The sequence below is a fragment of the Sminthopsis crassicaudata genome, chromosome 5 (assembly GCF_048593235.1).
Source record: "Sminthopsis crassicaudata isolate SCR6 chromosome 5, ASM4859323v1, whole genome shotgun sequence".
NCBI classification, from domain to species: Eukaryota; Metazoa; Chordata; class Mammalia; order Dasyuromorphia; family Dasyuridae; genus Sminthopsis; species Sminthopsis crassicaudata.
In genome coordinates, this window is record NC_133621.1 from 141,849,684 (window position 1) to 141,877,403 (window position 27,720).

General features: G+C 32.9%; 2 protein-coding genes across 2 annotated transcripts in view; one reads left to right on the forward strand and one right to left on the reverse strand.

Annotated features, from left to right (window-relative positions):
- Window positions 1–2,010, forward strand: part of COG5 (component of oligomeric golgi complex 5) — a 344,010-nt gene extending 342,000 nt beyond the window's left edge. The window contains exon 22 of the mRNA XM_074268349.1: window positions 430–2,010. Within this exon, the coding sequence (XP_074124450.1) occupies window positions 430–541 (112 nt within the window). The 3' untranslated portion in view covers window positions 542–2,010. The remainder of the gene's footprint in view (window positions 1–429) is intronic.
- HBP1 (HMG-box transcription factor 1) lies at window positions 1,222–27,392 on the reverse strand. Its single transcript, XM_074268350.1, has 11 exons — window positions 27,057–27,392; window positions 21,638–21,821; window positions 19,566–19,794; window positions 16,994–17,132; window positions 16,496–16,607; window positions 16,298–16,407; window positions 15,574–15,730; window positions 13,760–13,904; window positions 8,107–8,433; window positions 3,922–4,063; window positions 1,222–2,340 (listed from the first exon to the last, which is right to left on the reverse strand). The coding sequence occupies exons 1-11, from the start codon at window positions 27,231–27,233 to the stop codon at window positions 2,323–2,325; spliced, it is 1,740 nt and encodes a 579-aa protein (XP_074124451.1). The 5' UTR covers window positions 27,234–27,392; the 3' UTR covers window positions 1,222–2,322.
- Between the last annotated feature and the right edge of the window lie 328 nt (window positions 27,393–27,720).

Below are 27,720 nucleotides of genomic sequence, written 5' to 3' on the forward strand. Positions count from 1 at the left end.
TTAGAGCTCACCAGTAGCTTCTATGTATTATAAATACTGCCAAAATAAAATAAGAGCCATTTTCTATAAGGAAACAATGTTATTCTTCTGAATGTAGATGATTAACCATGAATTGCAGTACATATGTGAAGTATGACTAGTTTTTTTTTTTTTTTAAAGCCCCAATTTATAATAGAGGCTTTGTAGCCTTCAAGTCAGTTCAGTGAATTTATGAATAATATACTGTCTATTGTAAAGTATTTGATTTTTGAAACTTGTTACTAAAATTGAGACTAGTAAAATGTAATTCAGTTAAACCTGTGTTTTTAAAGTATTGTGAACCAGGATTTCTAATTTAGATTTAAGTATGTTAGCACAGTTTTTTTCAGTTTGGTCCATCTTATTTTTTTTTTGACAATATTAATATTTATATTTTTAATTGTATTTCAGAGGAGCCCTGGAAGCCTATGTTCAATCAGTGAAAAGCAGAGAAGGAAAAGAATTTGCACCAGTTTATCCGATTATGGTTCAACTGCTTCAGAAAGCTATGTCCTCACTTTAGTAATTACTGAAAAAATTTCTTTAATTATTCTTCCTATGCTTTATTTTTATTCAGTGGTTATTTTTTAAGCTAAAGAACATATACTGCTCATTTTGCTTCCTTGCTGTCACTGTTATAAAGATCCAAATCTCAAAGGAGATGAACATTTTATGTTTCAAGAGTATAAAAATGATATTATAATCTAAATATATTTATAGACTTGATTATGCCAATTAGAAAAGCAACCCATCCAATTGGAGAGAATTGTTCTTTGCCACAAAAAATTCTCCCCTTTATAATTTCATAAATAGATTTAACACATAGGTACATACATTTTAAAGTGCCTTTGCTCAGGCTGAATAATACAATAGATATCTACAGGAAGTCTTCTATTCTCCCGCTCACATCATCTTCTAGAAAAAGGAATAAACTAAGAGCTTTTATTTGAATGTTATGTCTGGTTCTTTTTGTTGGCCTTTAAAATTTGACATCAATTCTGTGTCCTGAGACTGAAATAGAAACAATTACTCCTTCCTTAAAAAATGCCATAACTTAAGATTTATTCTGTGGCTTTAAAAGTCAAAACAATTCCAACATTCAAATAAGACATCTAGATACCTAGAGATAGTCCTTACTATTTGAATCTCTATCACTTAATTATATATTTAAGAACCAGATATCCTGTTACAGAAATACACAAATTGTTTTTTAAAGTTTTATTTGAAATAATATACAAGAATATAGTGTGCAAAATTTAGGGGCAACATCATGAAGACGTGTAATGAACTCAAATCAATTTTACAGCTGTGATTCCTAACCAGAAACACCTCTTGTTAAGTAACATGAAAAGCCATGATTGTAGCTCAGAGCAAAAGCAGCTGTATCGCCAATGGATTTGCTCTAATTTTAAACAGTTGGAGGAAAAAAAAAAGTAAAGTGCAAGTGTTGCACTGCCCATAAGTGCAAAATCTGCCCCCACCATGGAGATATCTGTTGACAAAAATAAGATACTTAAGATATATGGTTGAGGAGATAGAACAGAGTTTAAAAATATTATGGTGACAATGTGTTAATAGCACCTTGTGGTGTATATACCAGTGCTATTAACTAACTTTGCCTTGGCCTGGGCTAGTTTTTCCACTGGAAATGAGGGCTGACAGTACTGTCACCTAGTACAAAATGTCACACAAGACAGACAACATGCCTATAGCATGCACTGCACCAGGTGATTTTCTGAATTCTGTTAGACCATCACCTGCCACGTGTCCTAGTCGCCTCTTGGCACTGGCCAGACTGGGAGCTTCTGTGTTTGGCACTGATGTTAGGGCCACATGTTTGCTGTTCAAGGAAATCCCAACTCCCGGCTTCAGTTTAATTACATAGTTTGTGCAATACATATTAATAAGCAATAAGGGTCCAATGTATAAACAGCAGTTACATATTTTAAAATTCCCCCTTTTGTACATTTTAAAATAAAACATTTATACACTTCTCTTTCTACTGTACTTTTAGCACCACAGGATATCAATTTTCAAGCCTATATTACCTGATAGACATATATGAAGTTTGGAAGAAAATAAGGCAATTTGGTTTACAATGTTGATAGTTTTAGCTTACTTAATGATCTATTGTTGAAAGCAAATCCTCACTCTTGTTTCAGGACTCAATGCTATCAGTATTTTTATGGTCACACAAATTCACGAAAAATGGTGAGGCCTCGATCTTCTTAAAGTCTTTTTTTTTCCCCATCAAGTGTCAACAGTTTTGCAAATATAGATTAAGAACAATAAAACATCTTGGTTTTAATGTTGTTGAGAGCCCTGTGGGGGAAAAAGTGAATTAAGTGAACATTTATTGAATGAAAAACCTGTATAGTAAACAATTATAGAACAAAATCCCCTCCCCCAAAAAACTGACTTTTAAGATTAAGATCATTATTTGTTAATAAATTGAAGTCAAGCCCTCAAGAAGCTCTATGGAAAGACAGCACTGAGACTTATTTAATGGCCAGGCACATTTTTGTGACAAGAAATGAAATATATATATATCCTTATTATAAAATAATAACAATAGCTAATATTTATATGTGTTTACTTATCAATTATTATCTTATTTGACTGTCACAACAACCCTAAGAGATAAAGTACTATTTTTATCATATCCGGTTTTGCAGATGATGAAACTGAGGAAAATGGCTTAAGTGACTTGCCCAGGGTTTGTACTAAATGTGTGGACCAAATTTGAACTCAGGTCTTCCTAATACCAGGCCTAGCACTCTATCCACTGCACTATTTAGCAGCTATATTTCCAAGATTTATCCTGTCAGCTAAGTGACATGCCTTAAGACAGTCATCAGCTATGTGACTCTAGGCATCTAAGAATATCACCTAGCCCTAAGAGTTTCTGGAAAAAAAAAAAATCAAACAAGACAACAGAAATAAAGCACCAGATATTAGAAGTTTTATCAACCCCACCATTATTATCATGAAAGATAGTCAATATAAACAAAAAATTTTCCATGAGACCACAGAGAGCATTTTTGTAATAATCAGATCTTGCTTATAAACGTAAGAAAATATTATTGGCTTGTCTTAATAACAATCAGGGCCTCCTCAAACAGTTCCCCAAAATGTTACACAATACATCAGCTACTTTCTTGAGATACTTAATATCTACATACACACAAACATATTGTATTGTACTATTTGCAAGAGACTGCTTATTATCCAATGAAAAACATTTAAATCCTCATTTCACAAGTGACATCGCAGAACTTCAAATTTTATTTCTTAAAACGAGTTTATAATTTTTACTGTTGATTTTTAACTTAATTGTTTGAATTTTAACTGTTTATTATTTCTGGTCTAAGATTCAATAATGAATCTTAACTAAACTACAATGTAGTTTTACCTTTTCTTCTGTGCCACTCTATTCAGAGGTCTTATTAACTTTAAAAATTGTATGTATGCTAAGAAGACACAAAATTTAGTTAACATTGTAAGGCATCTTTTCCAGACCTTTCCCTCTCAGGAACAAGGTCTTAAAATTCCAAATATTATGACTTTTACCAACATCCACCTTCCAGCCAAATCTTTGTACCCTAGCATATCAGCAACGAAGTATACCAGCCTGGAATTTTCAGGCCCACTTCAAACTCACTGAAGATTAAATTAAATAAGAAAAATACCCCTCTTAACATGAAGAGGGGGCACTAATGACTATATAATAGCTAGGAGAAAAATAATTTCAATTCAACAGGAGGAAAAATCGTTATTCAATGATAAAAAAAAAATTAAGCTAGGAAAATGTAAAAATACCAGGTATCCTTCCATAAAATTTAATAGGAAGGAGAGAAGATTATCAATAATAGAACTTTAGAGCAATTACTCTATGAAACATACTGAATTGGTTCTTTTCCGTTTCCAACAGTCAGGATTTAAGCGTTTTTGTTCTTCAGCCAAAGCCTTGGCTTCTAGGGTATACATTCTCCTTTCTTCATTTTTCATTTTCTTCCACCTGTCACCAAGTATCACACTTATGGCTCTGGAAAACAAATATTTTCACATTACAGGAAAGAAAAAAATGTAGACATGGAATAGGAAAAAAATCATATCAACATTATTTGGTCAAAAGTATTGAAGGAAAAAAAGATTAAAACAATAATAGTCTTCCACTAAAATCTTAAGATATGAAGATCAGCCCTAGTCAAGGAGGAATTTAAAACTACTAAGTATAGAGTCAATATTGAAATTTATTAAAAAGAAATCAACTAGTGGAATCTGTTTGATTCCTATATAATGATATTGTTCAAAAGAAATAGTTTGGTTTTTTTTTTTTTTTTTTAATCATTTAACCAGTCAATGTCAAACTCAAATAGAAATGGGAGCTTCTAGAAATGGGAACCATATAAAAGGACACCTGCGGGTCACATTTTGACTTTACATTTAACATAACCAGACAGGAACTAATCTCGTTCAGGCTATATGTCTAACGCCTTTGAAATAACTTACCCTATCATAAATAAGTTTTTCAAAATTGCTCCATATAATCAGGACTATCATGACTCTAAATATCAGGATGGCTATGGACAAGCCTTACAAATTAGAAAAAAAACTAGGTGGAAACATTAAAAATGTCAACCTAATTTTCTATCAGTAATGTGTACTTAGTTTAAAAAAAAAAAAAAAAAAGATCGGGTTGATCCACTAACTGCATTATATTGGTGGCCTTTTATCTATTCAGTACTCTAAGTGAGTTGCTATTTTTTTATTTGCCTTAATCATCTAACTGCTTTGCTCCAAAAATTAGTTTTGCAAATTTTAAGTAACTTTCAGTTATCACATAAAAAAATAATAATAATCACCTACATTCAATATTTACTGAATAAGAAATTTTAAAAATAAGGAGACTCTCAAATCAGAGTTATACAATGATATACATGTCTGTCTCCACATGTATCTATAGCTCTCGCTCTCTTCCATAAAATAAATCACTTTCTAAAATTACCTGATAAATTAAAGTTAGCATGTAATTTGTTTATAAATGAACAATTTTGCAACAGAAAAAAGTTTCATTCATATATAGATATTCTATTCTTCTTATGACAAGACTATGAAATTAATATATATGGCACAGTAAGGCATAAATTAGAGCTCCACAAATCTCATGTAACTAATTTAATACTGGGTGATGTAAGATGCACATCTATAAAGATTAAATTGGCTCTTTTCTTTGAATATTCATGATTTTCCTTCTCACTAGAGTTCACTTAAAATGAAATATTAATATCAACTATTTTTGCATCAAGTTTTAGCATACATTTAGAGAATATTACAAGATGTAAAACAGATAATTTTATTAAATTTAAAAAGGTTTTGCACAAACAAAAGCAATGCAGCCAAAATTATACTGGCTACATTTATCTTTATTAAAATCTGAAATAGATTTTTAAACTAAATTCAGAAATATACACTTTGGAATCTCAATCATCTTAGTTAATGCATAAAACCAAAAGATATAGATTAAGATATTCTAAAAACAAAGTGCATAAAGAAAAGAAAAATCAAAGGGCACAATAAGATATTGGTATTTGACATCTTTAAGAATGTATCCTTTAAAAATATATCCGTCAGGGCAAAACCAGTTCCTCTTTCTCTCAATTTCCCTTCTAGTTGCACAAGTCTAAGATTCATTTAAGATTAAGTTGTTTTATAATAGAAAATGATGAGTAAAGATAATAGTCATTGACATCTTGGTGTGAACTAAGGTAATGAAATTGTCTATTTTCTTATATAAAGAGGACTTGAGTCTTGTTTTGAATAATGTGAAGAAATCTGTGGAGTTTGGGGGATATTATGTGACTGTGGTTTAGACAGCAGCAAAGATGGAAGGCAAATATATCTTTGGCACTTTTGAATTTGACCAATATCTGCCTATTAACCAACCAATTTCCTTTGCCTAGTTTCACAGGGCAGCAAAATATGAGTCATTACAACGTGAGACATGATCACAAAGCAAGGATTTGATAACTGGGTAAATCTTTACTTTAACTTTGTGAAAACTTCTAGTACAAGTATATCTGGGATTTAAAAAAAACTAATCTATTTAAAAGCATTTTTAAATAAATATAAAGGCAAATTCAAATATGGCAAGAAATATGGCACAGTGTATAGAGCACCAGCCCTGAAGTCAGGAGGTCCTGAATTCAAATGTGGTCTCAAGACACTTAACACTTCCAAGCTGTGTGACTTTGGGCAAGTCACTTAACCCCAATTGCCTCAGCAAAAAAAAAACAAAACAAAAAACAAACAAAAAAACCCCAACAACAACGTGAGTGTGTGAAAAAATGAATTAAATAGAATGTCACATGATTATCACTGAAAAATTTAAGTTAATATTTTATCTATTGACTTCATTTAGGCATTCTTTGTTGTATCTACTTAAATGGAAACATTTTCAGAAAAAAAAAAAAAACATAACTACTCATATTCTTGTGGGGTGAGTCAAGATGAGTATGGTATGTACACACACACACACACACACACCATAATGTTTTGGTTCTACTACTTAATCATAAGATCATGGGCAAATCATTCAGCATATCAAATCCCAACAACTCATTCTATATATCTTTCTTGGTTCTATGTTCCTAGATCTAAAAAAACCTAAGAAAACAGAGGATTTTTTCATCTATCTTAAAGTGGCTCATTTGAGAATTTTAAATACTTTTCAAAATATACCCAGCAATTTGACTTACATTAAACTAACCAGGTTACTTGTCTGTCTATTCTCCTTTCCTACCAAACATCCCTGACAAGACTGCATGAGAAAAAAGGGAATATTCTTCTTTTTATGCTTTTTTTCTTTCTGAAATTAAGAGGAAAACCTTCCCATATTTCTCCTAAAATATGAATCTTGCTATATTTTAAGAAGTCAAACATGTTAGTCACTGAACTCAAACATTTTTGATAATGAAAATATAACATTAAAAAAAAAAAAGTGCACTACTTAGGTCTAATTATCTAATTATACCAAAAGTTTATTAGACTGTTATATCAATTGTCAGTATTCACTACGAGACACATGTCAAAGAGCTATCTAAAAATAGCTTTCTTTAATCATCTATGAAATACATCTAGAAAGTTATAGTTTTTAAATAATCTTAATACACTGAAACAAATACTGTTATATAACACTATTTAGACCATGTCCAACCAAGAATATAGTAAAATTTTTTTTTCAAATCAGCCACATTCTAAAGTCTGCCTAAAAACCCGTTTTCCAGTATTTTCATTATGTTTCTTTATGATTTTTTTATCCTTTTATAATTATTGCAATGCACAGATATTCACTGGGGGGAGGCAATGGAGAGAATGATTTCATTTCCCAACAAAACAACTTGCCGTCAGAAGCTTTGTATATCTGGGTCCCCACACAGATCTGTGTAATATATAACTGCCAGGAGTTTTCAAGCTCTAGAAATACTGTTAAAAACACACTGTGAAGAACCTGTTAATCATTTAGTTCAGTTGCAGCCAGAGAACCATAGCTACTGTGAATTGTAGCACTCTGAAGAACTTGATGCAGCCATATAGCATTTTATCACCAAGTCATTATTCATGTAGCTGATGTCTCATAAAGTACTGTGTACTTTTAAAGCTAGGGATTCCCCACTAAATACACAACATTTGGAAATTTATTTTTTTCCTACTTTTCTCTACTGGTTATAAATTACTCCCTTTTCAAACACTATATGATTCAGCCAAAATGATCTATTTGTTCTCCCCAATGTTTGCAATTCCTTCCTTGGAAACCTCCATTTCTTGGAACCTTTTATGTTTCCAAGGCTCATTTCACATGTCAACTCATATAAAGAAATTACTCTGTGTATTAATTTATATTTAAAGATCTTTTCAATAGACTGTAATCTACTTGAGGGTAAAGATATTTCCATTCTTGTTTTTATCTCCCCAGTGCAGGCCCTTAACAATGTTTGCTGAAATGAAAGGTACAGATAACTATCTAAATAATGATGAACTTCAGTGAAAAACATTAATAGTCATAATCAGAACACATTTGCTGCTTACCTGTTATCTTTCCCTGGATACATCTGAGTATATTCAACTCTGTACTTTTTGGCGAAAAGCATAAAGGCATTCATTGGTCTTTTGCACTTGTTAGGAGAAGTGGCACTCACAGTACTTGTAGTCCCTGAGCTGTGGCTTTTGACAGCTTTACTATACAAAGAATTGGAAGAAAGCTGTGATGATCCAGCAGAGACACAGTTTTTGCTGCATTCTGATCTTTCAAAGTCCTGACTACTAGGTCCTCCACAAGATAAAGATGCACGACGTTGACGAGCCATGCTACTTAATACATAAACAGCAGAAGAATCCATAGGTGTGAAGTCATAACTAGAATTATAAAAATAAGTATATTAATTAAAATGGCTGTCATTAAATAAATAAATAAATAAAATTTCCCTTAGTTTTTAATACTGTTCTCAAATTAACTTGTGTTTTTACTTGTTTGAATACATGTTGTATTCTCCCAATAAGAGAAAGACTTTTTCCTTAACATCCCCAGCACTTTATTGTGCTTAGTACATTAAAGGTATATATTCAACAGATAAGTAACGAATAATTCATTTTTTGTCAACATTTTAATAACTTAAAACTTTTTTCCCATATTATGTTTAATATTTATACTTTTCTATCATTAGTGACATTACCATATCTTTCTGTCCTTAGAACTGTATATTACATAAAATAGTTCAATTATCTGCCAGAGTATGACAACTAAACTACATTTTGAGAAAGCTTTTGATCAGTCAAGATATCAATATATCCATTTTTTAAATTATCCTGCACTTCACTCAAAAGAAAACTCCTTAGGCTTAGGCTCTTACCTAGAATTTATTACTTTAATTCTAATAGATTAGGAGCAAAACACTTAAGGAGGCATGGGAAAAGGAACAGTATTCTTCTAAGCAATGGTATCATATTCAAATAGAAATAAAAGGCCACTAATCCATAAGGATTCCTACAGGCTGCATGTTGACTTAGATTTAAAATGTAAAGTTACCTTATACTCTATTTTTGTTTGATATTTCCCAAATAAATTTTCACCTGGCCACATAGCTGGCTATGTGTTTGACACATGGTCTAAGAGCAAAGGTTCTTGACCTGGATTCTACAGGACACTTAAGATTTCAGGGGAGTTTACAAAGTTGCATAAGAAAAAAAAAAAAAAAAAAAAAAAAAAAAAGCATATCTTTATTTTCAGTAGCCTCAACCTCAATTTAAAAACATTATTCTGAGAAAGGACTTCCAGGTTTCGTTCACTAAGACAAAGGAGTCCATGACACAAAAAAGTTAAGAACCCTTGAGCCCTTGATCTAGAAACAGACATAAATAAAACTCTTGCAAGCTAACATAACAAATTATGAAAATATAGTTGTCTGGGGTAAAAAGTCTGACTTCAAAGAACCATCTAAAGGTCTAATAACTAGCTATTTTACAAAAAATAATAAACATTTATAAGATGACCTGCATCATCAAAAAGTTTGTCATGTTAAGTGTAACTCTATTAATAACAGCAGAGCAGTATGTGATATACATTTCAAAAAGATTTTGATGGAAAATAATTCCAAAGAACTAATGTACAAATTATGAAAAACATAGTCATCTGGTATAAAAAGTCTCACTCCAAAGAACCATCCAAAGGTCTAAATAATTATTTTACTAAAAGTAATATTTATAAGATGACTTACATCATCAAAAAGTTTGTCATGTTAAGTATAACTGTTAAATAAAGGCAGAGTATAACTGTTAAATAAAGACAGAGCAGTATGTGATAGATACATTTTAGAAAGATTTTGATGGAAAATGATTCCAATGTTTAAGCTTTATTTACTAAGAAAGGTAAGTTTCAAAAAAAGGCAGCTGGGTGGCTCAATGGATGAGTGCTGATCTGGAGTTCAGAAGAGACCTCAAACACTTACTAGCTGTGTGTGATCCTGACAAAGTTACTTAAGCTCTATTTGCTTTAATCCACTGGAGAAGGAAATGGCAAACCACATCAAGAACACCCCCCCCACCCCCCACCCCCCGCCAAAAGTCAGATACAAGCCAAAAAAAAAAAAAAAAAAAAAAAAAAAGCATCAACTATGTGGAATATTCAATGATGTGTATTCCCTATTATCAAATCAAGCACATAATATTGCTATAACAATGCTAGAAGAAATTATAATCAAAGAAAGTTAATATAAACAATAGACAAAAGATGACCTCATCTTTTTACTTCCAACATGAATGGGTCTTGTATCAATTCTTCTTGACTTCCTACTTCTTATATATTTTTTGACATGAAACCTGTCACTTCAGTTGTATACTGAACCCAATTCCTGCTTCTCTACCCTTTTAAAATAAACTAGCAATGAATCAAGAGAAAGAAATTTATCTAAATATTGATGAGTAATTGTATATTTATAGGACTCCAATAAGTTTTGTTATAAATAAAATCAAGAAAATTTAAATATGTTATTGACATCCATCAGTGCCAAAAACACAACTAAAGTGGGAAGATAAATCTTTAAAACAAAATAGTAATTTTAATTAGAGCATCAAACTTCCAAATTACATTCGAACATTATGATTTAACATTATAATATTAAAAAATTTTAGAAAAACGTGCTCTTTCTTGTAATACCACTATTAAGATAACTAGCTGATATTACTAACTAGACTATTAGACACAAATGGCTTTTGATGATTCTCCATGCATACATTTTCTAATACAGGAAATCACAAAGTTCACATACTATGGGATGCTTATAGTTAACAAATATCTGAACAATAATCAATGTACATCAATGTAACTTGTGATTTTATAAAAATATAGCTCTTCTCTAGAATTATGAACAAGAGAAAGAGAAAAGTGTTTTAACGGATACCTTAATAAAGCCTTTAGAAAACAACTCCAAATTATAATCAAAGTGTAGTGGAAGAAACATTCAATGAAAGTGGGCCTGATTAACTTATTATCTCTGTATGACCTTGACCTTGAATTTAGAAACAAAGGGTCTGATTCAAGGGCTATTTTTGCCACTTGTTTTATTTTGGGCAAACCATTACTCTTTTAACTTTAATAATATGAAAAATAATTGTATTTTGAAGTCTAGAGTAGAAAAGACATCATTAATTGCTAAAATTTGATAAGCCTGCCCTCTAGTGGCACTGCACTACAAATCAGTAATTCAAGATTTTGAGTCCCCCTCTCCCAAGCATTAAGGACCTCCAACTTCACAAATAAGGGGGAAAAAAAATTGAAATAATTCACTTAATTAAATAACATTTTTACAATTATATATAATTTCTATATAATTTTTTTTAAAATCATGAAATTTCTATGATACTTTGAAATATATGAAACACCAAGTTTCTGAACTTTTCTATTTACTAATTCTAGAAAATTCAAGAAAACAAAACTTCCATTTTCATAAGCATTACCTGAAATGCCAATTTTACCAAGAGAAAAAAGCAGTCTGAAATTTGTCTGATATTCAGAAGGTGACAAACTATGAATGTCTTCTTAGTCAAGGTCAATTAAAGCATGCTTAAAACACTTAGCCAATAAAGTTTTCTCTTAATCACACCATTTTACTACCTATCTTCCCCTGAGGTGAGAGATAGCTAGAAATTTTTCAGTGCTTTTCCTTACTTCACATTTGGCTTGGAAACAATTTAAATTTCTCCTTAAGTCTTTGTCATTTAGTTTATTTTTCTGCTCTATGGATTTTTTTTGTTTTGTTTTCCTAAACAAATCTCATTCCATAGTTCTGAACTCACTCCAAAGTGGCATATAGATAGTACAAGTTGAACCTGCAGTCAGGAAAACCCAAGTTCAAATCTAACTTATGACACTTAACTGAACATGTGACTTAATATTATTTGCCCGTTTTGTCATCTGTAAAATGTCGCTAATAGCACATAACTCCCATGATTCTTGTGAGAATAAAAAGAGAAAATATTTGTACAGTAATTTATAAACTTTAAATTGCTATGTAAATTTCATTATTAAAATATTATTTGAGAATTTAAATAGTATTATAATATACTAAGTTGTTAAAATGAACTGTTAATTTCCTCTTTTAAAGAAGTCCCTAAAGAATGGAACTAGTTTGTTCCATAAGAATTCTTTCACTTTAAGAATTATTTAAGCTTATAAATGTAAGTGTAACACTCCTAGGCTTCAATCTAGGTATTTCACTCTCATAGAACAAGGCCAACTGGTCTGACTTATGATCTCATCAATTTCGATATTCTTTCAACTCTGCAGATCATAACCCATCCTTTGCTTATCCATAAATTCTCTATGTGCAGCCTTTCTCATTTTCTTTTAATGTATCGAAGATAACAATAGTGCAGTCTGGCTATTCATCTGCCACCCCTCTCTTTCTGTGACCAACAACAATAAGACAAGAATTGAAATCATGACTTAGTACAATTCTACTATGTTTTCCCAAGCATCTAAAGCCCCTGAATATTAGATGCATCATTTCTAAGGATTAGGTTTTTTTTAATAATTGGAGACTTTTAGTTTAAATTTGACAGAAGAACACATTTGACTTCTCTTCAAAGCTGGTCTGTTTTAATTCAATTCAACTCAACAGGCATTTATTTAACTCTTCTTTGCAAAAAGCATTAAAGCTAGATGCTAAGAATACTAGATGCTAAGAATACAGGAAAAATATTCTAGGCACTCCCTTTAAAGAACTTTTAGTCTAATGGAGGGGATATAACATATATATTTGAGATAATGAAACACAACTTACTATTTTTCTTCCCCCAAAATCAACCTTCTAAACTTCCATATTTCTGTCAAGAACACTCCCCTACCCCTCCATCCCTCAAGTTTATTTTCTCATTCTCCTCTCACGCTAGGTATCATCTCTTCTATTACCACAGCTCTCACTTCTTTCTACTCATCTAGCAGCTACCACAGTTCCCCCCTACACCAATTCGAATCTGGACTATATTGCAAGGACCTCTTAATTAAACTTCCCTTTCTCTAATCCATTTTCTGTAATACAGCCAATCCTAAAGGAAGGTCTGACTATGGAACTTTCCTGTTTGATATTGCAAACCCTTCATATTCATCTTATTCCATATTGTTCCTTCACAATCACATGGGGGCCATACAGACTAACCTCCCCAAAGAGGCCTTGGCTGTGGTTCCAGGCCAGGGAAACACCCTCTCCTCACTTCAGAGTCTTCAGTTTCTTTCAAAGCTCTGCTCAAATTACCATCTCCTCTGTGAAGCCTTTCTGATTACTAGAGCTTCTCCTCCCAAATTACCTTCTATATTTTTTGTACATTATCTCAATAGAATATGTTACTTTCATTTTTGTCTTTTTTTTATCCTTGGTGCCTAGCATGATGCCTAGCACATAAAGAAGTCTGATACATATTTATTGAATGATTGATATTATCCAAATTTTAAAGGTTTCATACAGGTTCAATTCCTTTCCTAGAATATTATACAAGTCTCCAAATTGCATGTTATTTTATTCACCCTGACTACTTAATATATTTTTATTATGCTTTATGATTTCTCCTAAGCAATTTTTTCTTTAATATTTTTCCAAGTCATAAAGCTTTATATGCCCCTGTAAATATTCATCTTAATATTACAGTAATTACAAAATGTTATTTAAAAAAAGAATGAGTCCAAGATTACCTTTTAAATGTATCAAAAACACCTGAATCATCAAAATTAATGGCATCGGGGTGTCCAGGAGGTAGACATACATCGCCAATATGAACTTCACAGCATGGAATGCCATGCTGAACCACAGTCAGGCTTGGATAAAATGATGACCAACCTATAGTTATATATAACAGTAACATAAGCATACTGATGCTGTACCTAATTTCTTGTCCCACTTCCCCCAATGCATCCTTTTTTTTATAGATAGTTTTTATATATTTTAACTGTCAAATAAATTGTTAATTAAAAGACAGGTGAATTTTTTTTTGTCGCCGGATATTAGCATTTAGTATTATCTCCACAAAATTAACAAATCTACCACAAAATAATTTATATTTATAAAGGCGATATCAGGATTTTAGCATAGTAATACTTTCTCAAACACTTAAGATTAAATTGTGTTTTTTATAATAGTGTTAAAATGCATTTACCAAATTCTACTTCTCTAAAAATTATTGATTCAAGTATGGTACACTTGGCAACTCTATCAACCAGATTATTTATGATGCCACTATTTACTAGAACATGACAGATAATACCTACATTCACTTCTGGTCAAATCTTTTTGAAGGGCAATCTGGTATTACACTATGAATCACAAAAATAATCACAGTCTTTGATCCAGTAATTCAATTACTAGGAATCTACTTTTAAGATATTTTTTTTTTAAATAAAAAGAGCTGTTCAAAAATTTACTTAGCACTATTTCTAATAACAAATAAACAAATATTCAATAGTTCATGAATAACTGAATGGTATGTTAATGTAATGGAATACTATAATGACATTAAAATTTGGGGGTATTTAAAATTTTTGCAAAGGCTTATATGATTCAAAATGAACAAAGCACAAGCAAAGAACATCATTCTATTACTATGTATAAATATATATGTAAATATATATAAAATATGGGACCTGTTATTTCATCAGTAATTAAAGTCCACAACTAGTTTATGACTTAGCAAGTATGTACTAGGGAGTTGCCTGAGATATGAACAGATGAAGTGACTTACCTGTCCAAAGTCACAAAGGTAGTGAAGTATATAAGAGGTGGGATTGGGTCTTCCTGCCTCCAAGCCTAGCACTCTTATCTACTAATCTACACCACCGCTATACAATTTAACTATGACATTATAGAACTACAATTGAGAGGCAACATGGCGTAATGGAGAGACAGCCAAAAAATCAGGAAGCCCTTCAAGTCCCATGTTTAACACACAAACACCTTTCAACAACACTCAGTCTTTCAATGTCTCGTGCAACTCTTCAAAACTCTTGGGCTGTAGTCATGTTTTCTAATTGTTCTGTAAGAATTTCCACATTGAAAGTTCCCTAAAGCAATGAAATCACAGGCCTGATTCCATCCTCACTTCACCACCCCAAAAGTTTATAACCATATAAAAGAAAAATGTATAGATATTTTATCTGTAGACATTAATAATCAAATAAATGACAAGGTATAGGTAACTAACAAGCTGATATATATGTATATATGTGTTTATATATTTTATATATCTATGTATAAAACATACATATACACACTTAGTTTTTAATGTTCTATATAAGTGTAAATAATTGTAAATAATGATTTTTAATATACCAAATGATAGGAAAAGTAAACAAAGTTATTTATATTCAAATGCTGCTATTTAAACAAATATATAAAATCGTAAAGCAATTATTACTATCAGCTTTTCCTTTTAAACCCACAAAATCACAAAAGCCATTGGACAATGAGAAGTTTAAGATGTTTACTTTTTTAAAAGTCAGAATATATATCATACCTTTATTTTTAACATAGAAAGGGTGGTCCAGTTTACACTCAACGGTAAGTAAACCATCTTCTACTGTACCAGGATCAAAAGTCAATTTCAGTACAGACTCGCCAAATGAAACGCTTTCTTCATGAGATAACAACTTTAGACCATCAGAACCATAACCCTGAGAAAGTATATACCATATGAATGAAACATGTGCTGACTTGCTGGTCATTTGTATTATAAGACATATATATACACACTATATATATACACACACACACACACACACACACACACACACACACACATATATATATACATACACACACACACACAATTTATAGCCTTCTGGCTATAAAATTTTTATGGCTTTTTAAAAAAATAAATGAAATTAAATCTCAAGTAATTAAACATGGGAATTGCTCATTTTGTGGATTAAAGTAAAATTTAATGCTAACATGCCATTCCCCTCTTCCAAATATGAAATCAATATACTCTTCACAGTACATAAAATTGAATTTAGCATTAAACAAAAGTATGAATTTTAAAGAAAAAAATTATCATTCCTTTATCCACTGTTTCCCATTATAACCTAAATGTGCAAAATTATAAATTCACTACCAAGAATAGTAACAAATCCTCACCTAAAATGTTTAATGTATTAAAAAAAATTATAATATATCTTTGCATATTACTTCTGGATTTTATTCTAAGGAAATGAATCTATTGCAAAGAATTAAAGCCCTACCTTTTGAGTACCCCCAGGGTGATCATCACTCTCACAGCTCTCAGATCTAGCAAAATCTTCAACATTCTGCCATTCTTTATTGCGTCCCTTATGAAAACACAGACGTGTGCCTAGAATTTAAATTGAAAAGGAATCTAAATATTAAAACAGTGTCTCACAAGGACAGGATCTGCAAAACAACATACCACACACTCTCACCTTTCAAAAAACAGTGCCACACGGTGGAAGGCCAAGAATTGCACCATCCCAGATCATCATCATCTGAGAGGGAGGACATGCAGAAAATTCCAGATTCTGATTCACTACTTGCCTAAAAAAAAAAAAATTTTTTTTAATATATGTATATGTGTGTGTGTATACACATACACATATTTATTTATTTATATTTATACCAACTACTAAATTCTGTGATCAAAATATAGATGTTAAATGTATCTTTCTATCTGACCACTTTTTTTAAAAGACAGAAATAAGAAATAAGATACACAGTATTCTAAAGTTCATTTCTTACATATTTTTCCACTATAACAAAATGTACTTTGTAGATTCCAGTAAAATAAGACTACTGCAGCATTTCATGAGATTATGATATAAATTTACAAACAATTGGCAGGAAGAAAAAAAAAAGTTACTTCAAAAGGTAAAAAAAGCACTGATTCCTTTACAAATGTTTTTAACCTGAATGAACAAACTCACCCTTTCATGTCTTACTGATGTTTCATCCTTCCAATGATGATTAGAGAAAGTAGGCTCGCCCTTGGAAGAAGACACTGGTGGAGGACGTGCATAGGAATGTAAACTTTTGCTAGTTGCTATGATGTGTACAGGAGATGATCTAAAAGGAAGCATTTATAACTTTCAAATCTCATCTTCAAATTGATCTTTTCTTTTGACAAAAGTTATTTCACATTCAAAATTTAATGTTATTGAACAAAATTATCATTTGGAAAACACAATTGAAGACAATCAAGATATCTGTATATTATATGCTTTATGTTATTATATTTCTAACAAATTATTAACAAAGCCTCTCCCCAAATTCATTTTAAAAAATCTAATAATGCCTTGTTCATGTTTTCTTCAATTTCATATTTTAACCCCCAAATATTATTTCTGCAACATATTTTATTTATTTTATACATATTTGTACCTTCTTTTTCTAAGTGCTGGTGTTCCCTATCTGATGCACATCCCTATCTGCATCCCACCTTATCCTGATGCACACAGAACTCTAAGTATGCACAATAAAGATGGGAATGCAGTCAACATGAAGAAAATTAATTTCAATGAAGCAGTTTATTTAATCTATCAAAATATTTACTGAACATCTATAATGAGGTACTATTTGATTAAATCTCTTATTTACCAAAGCTGAAACCACCTGATCCTTTGGCTCAAGTATTCTAGAATATATACCCTATAAGGATATACAAGTTTTAAGGTATTTCTGAATGTCAAAAACACAATTATTGTTTTTCTTATGGAATATTTAAAAACAAAAAAATTAAAATCATTTTCCACAAAAAGTCTCTTTAACTAAAGCCTCTTTAACTAAAATAACACTTTTTTTTTCAAGTTATGAAACAGTTTAGACAAGGACTTACGAGATTATAAAGATAATTTTATAGGAGAAAAATATCAGGAATATATATAGAAAGGGTTAAGTGTTAAGAATGTTAAGTGTTACAAAATGATAGGCTTGCAATTAATTTGTACAAATTAAGCAATATAGGATTGGAGCAAAGAACTAGAAGGGAAGTAACTCTTGAATGACAAAAACAGAAAGTTAACAGAACTACAAATTTTGTTCAATGCCAATAAAGATTCTTAAAATTTAATCACATCGTAAGCCCAAAGGTGAAAAAAAGTCTAAACTTTCCATTTCTGTAAAATTCAGGTTTTTTGTGTTTGTTTCTTTAATATTTATTATATAAAGAGTCAGAGAATGGATTCTAAGAAAACAATAACTTAATCCATTCAATCATTCTCAACCCAAATTTAAAAGTAAAATTATGCTCTTAAGTTTTTCTGGTATAAAATTAGTGTGATAAATAGTGTTAATTTACCTGTCTCCTGGTTCTATTTAGTTACAACTTCAGCTACCCAAATATAACAATAACTAACAGGGTTAAGTGGCATGCCCTGAGTCACAAAGCTAGAAGCCAGATTTAAATTCATGTTTTCTCATTTTCTGGCTCAGTATTTTATGTCCTGCACCACCTAGCTGCCTCATATATTAGTTTACAGTAACTAAAATAAAATAAATACAATTATTTTGACAGATGACAAAAACTAATAATCTTTATTTTCTAACAAGAAATGTTCAACAAATTAGTTTTTTTAAAAAGATGCCTTTTGATGGGAAAAATTTTTTTTTCCTGGAGTGTTTCAATTTTCCTTTGGTTTAATTCAGGTGAATGAAATAACAAATACAGGCTTAAATTAAATGTAAATGATTACATTATTATATATTCTTTCAGTTGACAAAGCCCATTATCATGAAGTATATTATATTTTCTCATTGAGAAATGCAGGGTTATCTTAAGCCTTTTCCACTTACATCAAGAAAAGATTCTGGTTATTTATTTTCTATTTAATGTGTCAGAGGTACTCTTGATTCAATAATTTTTAAAGCTAAATAATTATTAAAATTGGATTACTTTATTCTGGAGCATCAGATTCCATGAGTAGATAAATCACTTCCCATGAATGACCATCATCAAAGTATATTTTAAGGAAGATTCAGAATACCGATTTTGATCTAAAAAGCAACCAACTAACCTAAGACAGACCTACAAATATTAGATGAATGAAACAATGTTATATTAACAAGCCAATATATAGTTTTGCCACATTTCTTTAAGCTGAAAGAAATCTTATTTCCATTAAAAATAAGGAAAGAACTACTAAGATGCTAATTAAATTGGGCTAGCTAATTTAAGTAAAAAAAAAAAAAAAACCTCAGGAAAAAAAAAAACATAGTTTGACTTTATCTCAAGTGATGTTCATTCATCCAAAAAGAATAGAAAAAGTCATGAGCCAAAGATTTCATTCTCAAATCAAACAGATACATCGATATATCTCATTTTTGTAGTTGTTTCAAATCTGATGTACCAAAACCCTTATCCAAATAAACCATAAGATCAAATGTACATTAAGTCAGATAAAGTAATTCAAATATTAATAAGCACAAACATTTTACAATCCACAATGGCTTGCACGATGGCACATATTTTAAATATATAAAAAATGAAATCAACACGCCTACCTGTTATAAAATGAGCACTGCATAAGAGGACTTTGTGGACTTGTGGCTATGTTCGCCAGTTCTGTCAGCCAATCCACCTCATTTTCACAATATGCATTTTCTGACATGTCTGAGGTATTCTGGTTCCACGATGGCCTTGTATATTCTTGATGTGAAATGTCTGCACTAAGTTGGTATATGGAAGATTGGGTAGAATCATTCTGAACAGCTTGAAGTTCAGGAAGGTCATCTGCACACAAGTAAATCCAAAAATATACATAAGAAATTACTCAAATTACTCATGTGACACAATATTATCATAACTGAAGGAAAAGAAGTCTTTCAATGTAAATATCCATACTAAACAATTGGGAACATTAAAGATTATAACTTCAAAATTAAAGGTGCATTTATTTTCTTTGTATTATATTTTGATTAACAACTACTTTAAGATTTAAAATTCAGGTATTAGTTTGATGAATGCATAAAGACCAAATTAATGCAACAATGAATTTTAATTCCTTCAACTATTATACTGACAATCTTTATTTAAAGAGCCGTAACAAGTGATTTTTACAATTCACATGGGAGTAACAGATATGAAAAGCGATACAGAAAATAAGCAACACTATAAACTCCTTGGTTACACTTACACATTCATGTTGTTGGGAAAGCAATGCAGGGGACAATCTCACATCTCTTGAATCTTAGTTCTCTCATTGCAAAATGAGAGAGATGATCTAGGTAACTTTTTAAGGTATGTTCCTGGTTCTAAATTTATAATCTCATGATCTTAACCCAAATTTCTTGAAACCTTTTACTAAAACTAAAAACTATCCCATGTGATATCTTCATTCAGGACATCTATTCCTAAAATCCCAACTAGAGGATACTATGTCTTCAAACTCCTGATTCTGTCTTCCCAAGTCTGTCCCACACAACCACCACCCCAAGGTGTCTTCACCCAGTCACAATAGACAATACATTCAGTCACTATTAGCTGATTTTCTATTAAATCTATTAAATTAAGCTAGAGTCTATCCTTTATATTCAGGCTATACCACAAATGAAAGTGAAGCCACTGAGGAGATCTATCCATTTGCTCTTCTGTTTTTAATCCTAAACCCTAAGTCTCCACAGCAGCTACTGGGTTGGTAATTTACCAAAAATGAAGATTCACTCTGCCCTCTTTCCCTCCACCTACAACTGGAAATGGCTAAGTATTGACTTGCTCCATTTGTTAGGAAAAGATAAACCTTTTACATTTATTAAATGCTTTCAATGTGTAAGATACTATGCCAGGTACTAGGGAAAGAAAGATACTTCAGGAAGGATAAATATACTAATAATTGGAAAACAAAGTGTGAAATAAATGCTAATGGAAACACCCCATAATATTCTGAATTCCATAAGGTTGGGGCTTATTTGATCCCCAAATAGCTCTACATGTAGCAGAAACTTAGTAAAATTTTTAGATACTGTGATAAGTGAGGAAGGATATATTCATAAGGGAGAAGTAGGCAATCTTCAAATGTAAAGTAGGACCTGAAAGACTTCAATCAAGAAAGTTAAGAGTCCATCCTAAACATGGGGAATGAGGAATTGCAAGAACAAAAGCTGAAGGATGGGAGAGGGCAGGATGAGATATGATAGTGAGTATTCCAGTTTTGCAAGAAAAAAAGAGTATGTCAAACAGTGTAATATGAGGTAAGGCCAGATAGATATGGCGGAGCCATATTGTAAAAGTCCTTGAAAGATAGTTAGGAGTTTATACCATATTTGAAAGGCAATGAAAAGCTACTCGTTGCTACTTTTTAAGAAGTAGGCGTCAAAAATGTTTAATAAACAGTTCGATGTGGTTCCAATAAAATTTCAATATGTTTTTAAAATGACCAACAGTCAAAACCCAATTTTGTTTTAAATCACACTTTAAAAGCACAAAATAAAATTATCTTGAAAATTTCTAATGGACAAAATCATAAATATGATCAGATTACTTTACAGGATTAAGAATTGGAGCTGGCTATGTAAAAATTAATGCTAAATCTTATGAAAAGGCCTGGATAATTTCTGAAAAGTAGTAAATTGTTTACCAAGCTCCATGTGTTCATCACAGGAAGCATATCCAGGTGAAGATGGCAAATTCTCATTACACTGCAGCAACTCCAAGGAGTCATTCATTCCTGAAGCTCTCTTGTCCATTACCAGCAGGAGTTTCTGTACTGCATTAGACATTTGATTTGTCTTCACTTCCCACACCATGTTATGGTGTTCAGACTTAAAAGAAAAATAAGTAATGTAAATGAAAATGGCAAGATATGTGATCTTGGGAATTTTAACTACAAACAGATCAAAAGCGTCATAATCTTGCATCCCCTCACTCATTTAAGTTATTTAAATCTACATATAGTGCTCCTCATAGGTTCAGGCTGATTCCCTAACACATCTTGATGGGTAACTATAAAATTAACATGCAATTATATCTACATGCCAAATTCTGAAATTATCATCATGCTGAATTTGTCCTTCCTTCTAAAGAATGCAAAGGACATCACTTATATACATATTTTATTTAATCTAATAACATTCCTAAAACCCTGGGGCCAATCTCTGATTATTTAACTCAAAAAGTCTTTTATTATGTTTGAATCCAATCCAATTGAACAAACATTCATTAAACACTTTACTAAGTCCAAGAACTATGCCAGGCACAAAACCAAAATGAAAATAGTCTCTGGCCCCAAAGAGCTTACATTCTACTGCTGGGGGAGGAAGGGAATAAAACATGCAAAACAGGTACACATGACAATTTAAGGAAGAAAGAACTAAACTATAAAAGGATATGAAGTAAGACATTTGACAATCTGAGATATTACTTGATCATATAAGTAAAGATTACCCAAACTTTATAAAAAGGAGTATATAAAGCAAGTGGGAACCAAATCAGAAGAACTGGAAAGAGAGCTAGATATAATTAGGATAAAAAGTTCAAATCCTGATTCTTAACATTTCTATTAGTGCTCACAAGTTAGTCATTTAACCACATTGAGCATCAGCATCCTCATTTGTAAAATAAGAACCCCATGACTTGCAACCTTGTAAACCTTAAAGCAACATAAGTACACAAGCTATAATATAAGTAATATAATATAAGCTTTTTTTGGTCTCAGTATTCTTTATCCTTATCTGTTTTCTACAATTTATAACTGAAGATTCTTAAATAATATTTAAAAAAACAAGGCTTTGAAGAGTAGGAGAAAGTAACCATAAAATTTTGATATTACTTCTTTAAAAACAAACAAACAAACAACCATTTATTTTTATCATACTAAAACTACACTTGTCTTTTGGACACAATGATGACCTAGCTAAGTGGTACAATGGACAGAGCACCAGCCAAGAAGTAGCAAAGACTAGCTCAAATATAACCTCAGACACTTACTGATTGAACAATCCTAAGCAAGTTATTGTTTGCCTCAAGTTCTTCATCTGTTAAATGGGGATAACAAAAGCACCTATTGCCCAGAGTAGGTGAAAATCAGATGAAATAATATAATGTGAAGTACTTTGCACAGCATCTGGCATATAGTAGTATGTCATAAAATATATTAATACTGAACATTATACTTGTGATTTTGAAGAGACATAACCACTCAGAAAAATAACTAAAGTAGAAGCAAAATTCAATTTTCTTTCAAGACTCTATCTATCACTATCTATGTGATTTTGGATTTATCATTTCATATAGTTAATCCTCCTTTTTTCTCATTTATAAAATGAAAATGGTAGACAAGATGATGACTTCTTAAATTATTTTCTAGCTCTTAATGTATGATCAATGAAGGGGAGGGAATAAGCATTCATTAAACATTACTATGTGCCAGATGCCATGAGATAATATTTGTCAAGCAATTAGTATGTATTTCAAACAATAACTGTGAATTAGGTACTACTATTAACTCCATTTTAATAGAAGAAACTGAGGAAGACAGATTAAGTGAGTTGCCCAGAGTCATAAAGTTATTAAGTATATAGAGCGATATCTGAATTCAAGTCTTTCTAATTGCAGATCCAGCACTATCTATAAATTGCTACTTAGTTGTCTCAAAATATATATTTGCTATGAAATCTATAATGCCTCCTCAATATATTTTCAACCATTTCCCCCAAGTTATCATGAAAATCTCATATTAATGAATTTCTGCAATTTACAAATAGATCTCTTCTGTTTTAAAGCCAAATTTACCAAACTGATAAAAGAGGGTGCTAGAAACTCTTCTTAAAACCTCTAAATGTTGTTCAATGTTACCTTTAGTACTTCTCTAACAAAAGATTTTCTCTGTACTCCCAAGATCAGTGTATACCAGCCCTTCTGATCTATTATCAACTTGGCAACATCAATCAAAAGAAATCCTTTAACAACACACACACCAATCTAATCCAAAAATGCACCTAATAAGTGCAAGATACTGTTCTAGGTAAAGTATTAGGGATACAAAGATAAAATCAAAAACTCTTAAAAACAAAGCAAAACAGAACATTATTCTGTTGTCAAGTATTCCAGGCTAATCAAAATGCATTGAAAAGTTTCTTGCGACTTAATAGGTATTGCTATACTTTTTATTTCATTAGGCATAGAAAGCAAAAGGAATCAGATAAGATACAGGATAGAAAATTAATTTCTCTTCAGAAGCTTTGTTAAATTCATTTTGGTCAATTTTATTCACTGTCTTCAACAATACTTGTTTGCAAACTGCTTCAGCAGGAACTCTCCTCAACAGGAAAGGAAGACCACACATAAAAGTACTATACTTCATTAAAGAACCATTCTTATTACGACTGCATTTCTCTAATATTCTTCATATTATATAACTTTACACCTGTAGGAAAACTTAAAGAACAGTGATTTGGAGTCAGAGGAACTTAGTGTGAATCCTAACTCTGACATACTTATATATTACATAACCTTGCCTACGCGTTTTCTCATCTATAAAATGTTCATATTTGTATTGTCATAATTTCTTGAGGATCAGATGATATATTTAACTACTATATAAATCTTTTAAGAACAAATTGATTACTCAAAATTGCCTATAATAGCCACAAAGGGGTAATAGAAAAAAGATACTAGATAAGTCAAATTTTAATTCTAGCTTAATGTGAGCAGATGTATGACTGATTGAATTATTCTTTGTTCTCATATTCTTCATCTGTAAAATGAGGCTAAGACCAGTTCTAAAAGGACAGCTGTGAGAATCAAATGAGAAAACCCTCTAAAATGACAGACAGAGGACTTGAGTCCAAATCTAACTTTAGCTATGTGAACCTGGACAAGTCAGGAAACCTGGTTTGCCTCATTTCATGTGTAAAATGAGCTAGAGAACAAAATGGCAAATCACTTCAATACCTTTGCTAAGAAAATCCCAAATAAGATCACAAAGAGTTGGACACAAATGAACACCCAATAAAAACAATCTAACCCTTAATTTATTAGCCTTTTAATTGACTTGGGAAAATACTATTGTGGGTACACAAAATTAAGTGAAATAAATGATGATTGTTCAAAGGCTACAAATCAGAGTTTTCAAATTCAAAATATCAAATAATAATAAATCTCACTTTAATTCAACTAATTTACTCAATAGCAACATTTATATAACACTTTACAAATATCCTCACCAATATGTGGGATAGCTAAGTACTATTATTATCCCCATTTTAACGACAAGGAAACTGAGATAGGTTAAGTGACTTGCCCAGGATCACACATGTAATAAATGTCTGAGGCCAAATTTGAATTCAGGTCTTCCTACCTCCAGGACCAGTGCTCTATCCATTGTGCCCTACCTACCTGCCCTTAAATTACATCTACCTTAAATGGAGATATTTAAGATTTCGGTTTACAAAAGTATATTCAACATATTTTTCTTCTTTCTTGTTAGTGCTGGTCTAACACTAACCAATCTAATCAACTGGGTAACTGGGGTATTCCTATTTTTTATATCCAAGAAACCTCATATTGATTGGTTCGTTTTAAAAAGGAGAGGAAGGGAGAAAAAAGCAGTAAGAGGAAAGGAGAACTCCAGATCAAAGGAAAGGGCCTATCAATAATTGCCTTAAAGACGTGGCATATCCTATTCATTTTTGTACCCCTTCAGTGCCTACAGTAGGTACCCAATATTTTAATTAGTGTCCTTTACTTTGAATCACAATAACAAACGGAAGTTTGGCTTAAACGAACTTTAATTTCACACCCAACTTAAGAATTCATTAATAATCCTCATTCACTATCACTTCCTTATCACTTATACCTTCCACCTTTCCCCCTATTTTCCCAGTCCAATGGCACTCTAGCTAAAATGTTTCATGACCCTTGCCCTACACAATGACTGTTTATAGAGAACGCTGGCCGGGAAGCAGCAACCGGTAAAGAACTCTCAAACGTGTACACAGGCAACTAAGGTGCTCACACCTGGGCCGTGCAATTCAGAGGATACCAAAGCACAGCCGGTGCTAACAATTACGCCTGGACGCCTTTTTTCCCCCTTTAAAAGTGTTGTGGGCAGCTGCACAAGCTGGAAGAAGGAAACTTGAGTGGCCTGCCAAGCCGCTTAGGTTCGGCCCAGCAGCCGCAGCACCGCCCTCCCAGTAAAAGCCAAGTCCATCCCCTTCCTGCCCCCACTCTCCTTCATTACTCATCTCCCCCCTCCCCCACCTCCCGTCATGTGACCGCCGCCTGGACGCGGTGGTTGTTTATCCCCCTTCGACAGTGCCCCATTGCGCAGGCGCCCCAGAGCCCATTCATTCGAACTGCGTAACAATGAGCCCCAGGGCCCAGGGGCTTCGAGAGGTTTGCGGCTTAGGCCACCTCAGCCAACTCCCTGGCCGAGGTTCGGACAGAGACGTTAGACAGACCTTCCCCGCCACCCTCAACCCTCTTCCACCTAGTTAAAGCCGTCCTTTCGGCCTCCCCCCTCCACAGGAAGAGTTGGCCATCAAACTTTGTTAAAGACCCTAGAGCTCCGTGCCTGTCCCCACGTCCTGTCTACACGCACTAGGGCAGCCCCCCGCCCCTGCCGGGAAAGCGCCTGGATCGTTCCCCCTCCCTCAGTCCTGCCCCGAAGGTCCCTCGCGCACCACAGCCAGAGCCGCTGCGACGAGACGCCAGTGGGCTCACGCAAGTCGGCTCACGGCCGTTACAAAAGGGGTTCGGGGGATGAAAAAAGGTGGAAGCAACGGTTAACGGCCACTGCCCGCGGTTGCCGGCCAGAGTGGAGAGAAGCACCCGACTGATTCTCAGCCCTCCCGCCATCCGCCCTCCCCCCCTTTTCCTGAAGCTAACACAAACAAGCCCAGCCATGAAGTAAGGGAAGCGCAAGACAGAAACCACAAGAGTCGCGCCGACCTTTCCTACAGCCCCGCGCACCCTCCGCCATAGTCAGACAGTGCCTGTCTGGGTGCCTTGGGCCCCAGTCGCGGCTTTCATTCCTCAACCGAAACTTTCCCACTTACCAAACCCGTCGCCATTACCAAGTCTTTCAAGCTTCTCCTTCCCCCTCCCCTCAACCCCCTGGGGGCCGAGCCTCCACCTAGCTCTCTCGTCCTTTCATTGGCCTGTGGAGTCGCCATTCGACCATCCACCTCCTCCCATTGGGTACTATGGATGTCTGTCATGGAGGGCGGGCACATGTTGACTCTCTTCTTCTAATGATTGGGAAGTTCGATGCGTCAATCATAGAAACAAGCTATTCGGATTGGATTTCTGCCGAGACTCCGGAGGTGTACGCCAAACTTTATCGCCGACATGAATTGTGGGAATGTAGTCTCTGACAGCCACTTTGGACGGAGAGAGAGGCAGGTTGATGGAATGCAGTGAACTACAACTCCCAGAATTCTAGGAGCGCCCGAGTCTTGATAGTAAACAAGAGTCATTGGGACACGTGTATCAGCTCGTTTGTTTTGGTGTCTGAAGGAAAAAAGGAGGGGGCAAAGAAGGGAGTGTTTTGATTCTTGGTTCTTTCTCGCCTTCCTCCGGGCCTTCCTTCAACCCTCAAAACAATCCGGGCTTTTGGGGCAAAACTTTCTGCTGCCCAGATAAAGCTCTTTGCTGGCCAGGTGACAGGAGGCTAAAGAGGCTTTTTATATATTAAAATAGAATTCACAAAATAAATCATCT